Raw genomic sequence first — 4,469 nt, 5'->3', positions numbered from 1 at the left:
GGGAGGAGATTTCAGGAGAGATTCCCATTGATTTTGTGTTTTTTCACAACAGTACCATGCTGAGCTCTACTCAGGCACACCAGAACCTGTAACCTCAGATTTCTCCCTCTTTTCCATTTCAGGACAGAACTCCAAAGGCCTCCACACTGTGGTCCTTCCAAAGGACCTTTGTAAACAGTTCCTCCGTTCTGCACGGAAGAACACCAAGAAAGGCATAGAGACATGTGGTGTGCTATGTGGCACTCTGGTAAAGATCTTAAAATTTCTTCTTGAGTTGAGGCGGTTTCTTCCCTTTGGCTGCCCAGGTCCCTCAGAAAACATATCCAGGGGCAGTGTCCATACATACCACTCCACAGAAGGAAAGTTGGTGAAAAGGCCTGAGCTACCTGAATTTGTTGCCTGTATTATGTTGTTATTCAGAGATCCTCTTCAATGTCATGTTAGATATTTTCATTCTAGTCATGGCTAATGCCTGTAATCCTAGCCATTGGCAAACTGAGACCGGATGTTTCCCACAAGTTCAAAGCAGGATCACATATGGAGAGAGACAGTGAAGTAAAAGCATCCAGGCTGGCAGATAGAAATGTGTAAATGAGTCATGGAGACAGCTCCTTGTCTCATTCTAAAAGGAGGATGGGTCAATAATTTATGTGGTCTGGTCTGAGCACCCACACTGTACTGATACTTGCAATATAAATTAAATACTTCAAGACCTCCAAATAGACCCAATGGCTGCTGAAGGGAAGACCCTAGGCCAAGGGTGTGCTATGAGAGACATCTTGTGGTCATGTCATCTTCCTTCCTTTCATATGGTTCCCCAACAATGCACTGGAACAGCCAAGGTGGGGAAACGCTGAGGTGACGGAAATTGATGAGAGTCACTCACGGGGGTGAGGGCTTGACTTACTTATGTTACGAGAGAGTGGGATTGACAATGTCAGGGAGTGGTAACAATCTATTTTCTTTTGATAGGTAAAGGACGAATACCATGTCTCCCATGTCATTATTCCTGTGCAGAAAGGAGGTCCCGATTACTGTTATGCCCAGAATGAGGAAACCATCTTATTTGTGCAAGAAGAACTGGGCCTTCTCACCCTAGGTTGGATTCATGTAAGCAAACTGACCTCACTGGTGGCGAGCTGCTCTTCTGAGTGCACTGCCCAGATCTCTCTCTACACAGAGTCAACCTATTCCAGATCAACTGTCTCTGAGCACATGCAGTCACTAGTGTTCCAGTGTTGAGTCAAAGGCACATCTCCTGGTGCATTTCAGCTTTAGTAGTTCGGCTCTACTCAATTTAGTTCTTCAATGTTCCAATTCCTTGTATGTGTATGGAGAATGCTAGCTTCCCTAGGATGTATAGGAAAGTGCTGTAGACTCCATATACCTAAAAGCTGTACGTAATTATTTTAACTAAGTCAAGAGTGTTCATTCTCATGATTGCATTTTGTCTTTATGAAGGAGCACTTGTTATATACATACACAAAAGTCTCCTTCACCCAAGGGTCACATATTTGGACAATCTGTGCAGAATTGTGGTGATCTTCAAGAAATCACATTTCCTCCATAGAGATTCCTTTGAAGGATTCTCTTCTCTTCAAGGCCTCAAACTGACATGACAGGCAGCTCTGATTGGAATGAGACAGGTGTAAGCCACACTCAGTTATTTCTAGGTTTTTAGAGCTCACAGGTATTTGTAATCACTGCTTGTGGAGCATTGATATGTGGGCAGTCTTCTGTGTCTTCATGCTTCAGTTGCATAAGAATTCACTTATTTCCCTAACAATAATATACCACGGCAGCAAGGAAATCTGGCCCTTTGAGAATGGACACAAATAGGAGGTAAAACAGAAAACTAGCACCAATTCACATGAGGCAGCGTGCAAGTTACTATTCAGGATGTAGATACAGGGCACTGAGGGATTCAGAGGAAGTGAAGTCCCACCTGAGGTTTTGTATAAAGAGGAAGCAAAAGAGAGGTCAATGTCATTCTTAACATGTATCTGTCAGTAGTCTTGGTTGGGATGTCAAGTTTGTGTCAAGCCAACCCTTCAGAGCCATATTGTCCTTTGTTGCTTATGGGTAGGAAGAACAGTGGTTCTTTTGAATAAATGGAGAGCTCCATGGGATAATTAGGGCAGCACAATGATGTGACTGAATCCAGACTCCAGAAGATAAAAGGAAGGATTTGCAAGGCTGGTTGCAGAGCAGAGGTCATTTAATGTGTGGAAGCTGCTAACTTCCAATGATGATGAGAGGGTGATGGCCATGTGTTCAGAATGTGGGACTTCAGAGATTCAGGACTGAGGAATTGAGGTTGAGAAATCTGCATCAGGGCAACCTTGCAGTGAGTTCATGGAGATGGCAGAGATCCTCTCATAAGCTTCAATATGGGATCTAGAGGAAGACTGATTTTAAGGGGGGTTCTTCCAAGGTCTTTCAAATCCCGGCTATTTTAGACATTTATGTATTCAGAGGACAAAAGAGATCAATCCCTCTTCCATCTTCTCCTAGACGAATAAAGTGTTTTTCTGGCATTATGTGGGGAACTATGGTGGGAGCCAGTCTTTTAAAATCCTTGGGACCTCCTCCTTTGGTTCAGACATGGGTCTCACTGGGAATTCTTGAATTCTTTTGTCTCTTTAGACACATCCAACCCAGACAGCCTTCTTGTCGAGTGTGGATGTACACACACATTTTTCTTACCAGATAATGCTGCCAGAATCAATTGCAGTGGTCTGCGCACCCAAATATAAACAGTGAGTATGTCTGATTCGAACCTGGATGATCAAGTGCAAACTCCTGTATGGGTCAGAACACTTTAAAAACTAATATCCAGAGGGTCTCAACTGATTGCTATAGAAGTGTCCCTTTATGGAGCACATTCTAATTAACACCAGCTGCTCTTAAAAGATGTGCTGATATCACTACTAGTTTTCTAAGGAAAACTGCCATGAAGTTTCTTCTAAAGCCACAGGTTGAAAAAGTCAATACCAGACACTTCAGAATAGTGTCATTCTATATCATTCCAAATGTCTTGTTAGTCAGTATTATTTAGCAGATCTAGTGTTGGGAAAGCAAGTCATCATCTTGCTTTTCTTGGACTAATTTTTGTAGTCTGGAAAGTGTCCCAGGGGATCTAGTGGTCTCAGGTTTCAGCATAACCCCCACTTGTTCCTCACAATGTTTGGCCTGAACAGACCTACTTTTTTGCTTTATTCTTCTTCCTTCTCATTTCTATTATTGAGTTCCCCTGTTCCATTAAGTCAATCTAGATGAAAGAGATCAGAAGAGATAAAGACAGAGAGAGACATAAACAGAAAGTGGTAAGAAGAAGAAGAATGAGGAGGAGGTCAAAGAGAGGAAGAGAAGAAATAAGAGAGCAGGTGGGAGGTGGATTGGGACTTTGACAAAGAAGACAAGTTCTAACAGAACCAATGACAGTGATCACTCAGAATAGAAGGACTTCTGCATCATTTGTGAGGGAGGAATAATTGTGCAGAGAAGAGGAGAGACAGGAGGAGACGATGGGGAAAGGATACAGAAGTGAAAGAGAAAGGAGAGAGGTCATAGGAGAGGAAAAAGAGAGGAAGAAAAGAAGGAAAAGCAGAGAAAAGAGGAGAGAAAGGTTTAGGATAGAGAGAGGAAGGAGACGCATGGGATATCTGATTGACTGTGATGCTGTCTTTTCTAATTTCAGAACTGGAATTTTCACACTGACACCTTTTGGATTAAATGAAATATCAATCTGCACCCAGAGGGGCTTCCATCCCCATAATCAGGACTCAGCTATATTCTGTGTATGTATCTGTGAAGAAGAAATCGAGCCGATGTTCCCAGCCAGTACATAGACCCGAAAAGCGTTATCATCCTTTTCTCACCTTCATGGATGTTTGGCGTCATCGCACACCTTCATAGAAATCCATTATAACCATTTATCTAGGAAGGAGTGGGCAGTGGATATAAGTGTCTTATATTTGAAACATTGTCATTTGCTTTGTTTGAGGATGCTGACAATCCTACCCCTTTTCCTGATGTCTAGAGATACTAATACTATGCACTTTCCAGGCTGTTGAGTGGAGAAGGAAAGAAGGACTAGGGTGGACTCAGGGACAGAGGGTGTGCTCAGTAGGTCTGATGTCCTGGATACATCCCTAGGAACATGGTGAAAAGAAGTAACCAACAAATCATGGACTCCATTAGCTTATTCAAGATTTATTACATGTTAATTTGTTCTTCATCATTGTCAGCTACTAAACATAAGTTGGTGATATGGATGCCAAAGAAAGTGCCAAGTAAGATAGGTAAATTAAGCATATTCATCCCAGAGTATTGATTCAAAAGCAGGGTTTTCAGGTGCCTAGGGAGATGATTTCTTCTCCAATGTTTTGTCTAGGATAATACACTTGGCCTGATCAGACCTCAGGGCTTAAGATCAGTCTCAGATCATTGAGATTCTGGGACTTTAC

The 4,469-nt window shown here is 42.4% G+C and overlaps 1 protein-coding gene across 1 annotated transcript; it reads left to right on the top strand.

Moving 5' to 3' along the window:
• Positions 1 to 31: 31 nt before the first annotated feature.
• On the top strand, positions 32 to 4,460 carry LOC121138598 (STAM-binding protein-like; the record flags this gene model as incomplete). The annotated part of the gene is made up of 4 exons (XM_040741265.1): positions 32 to 247; positions 973 to 1,110; positions 2,647 to 2,759; positions 3,701 to 4,460. Coding segments are annotated over 4 exons (618 nt in total), but the record flags the coding sequence as incomplete, so codon positions are not given.
• Between the last annotated feature and the right edge of the window lie 9 nt (positions 4,461 to 4,469).

The sequence above is a fragment of the Mesocricetus auratus genome, unplaced genomic scaffold, assembly GCF_017639785.1.
Source record: "Mesocricetus auratus isolate SY011 unplaced genomic scaffold, BCM_Maur_2.0 contig_3417_pilon_obj, whole genome shotgun sequence".
Classification (NCBI taxonomy): Eukaryota; Metazoa; Chordata; class Mammalia; order Rodentia; family Cricetidae; genus Mesocricetus; species Mesocricetus auratus.
Note: the sequence above shows the minus strand (reverse complement) of the source record. Positions and strands in the feature narration are given on the sequence as shown.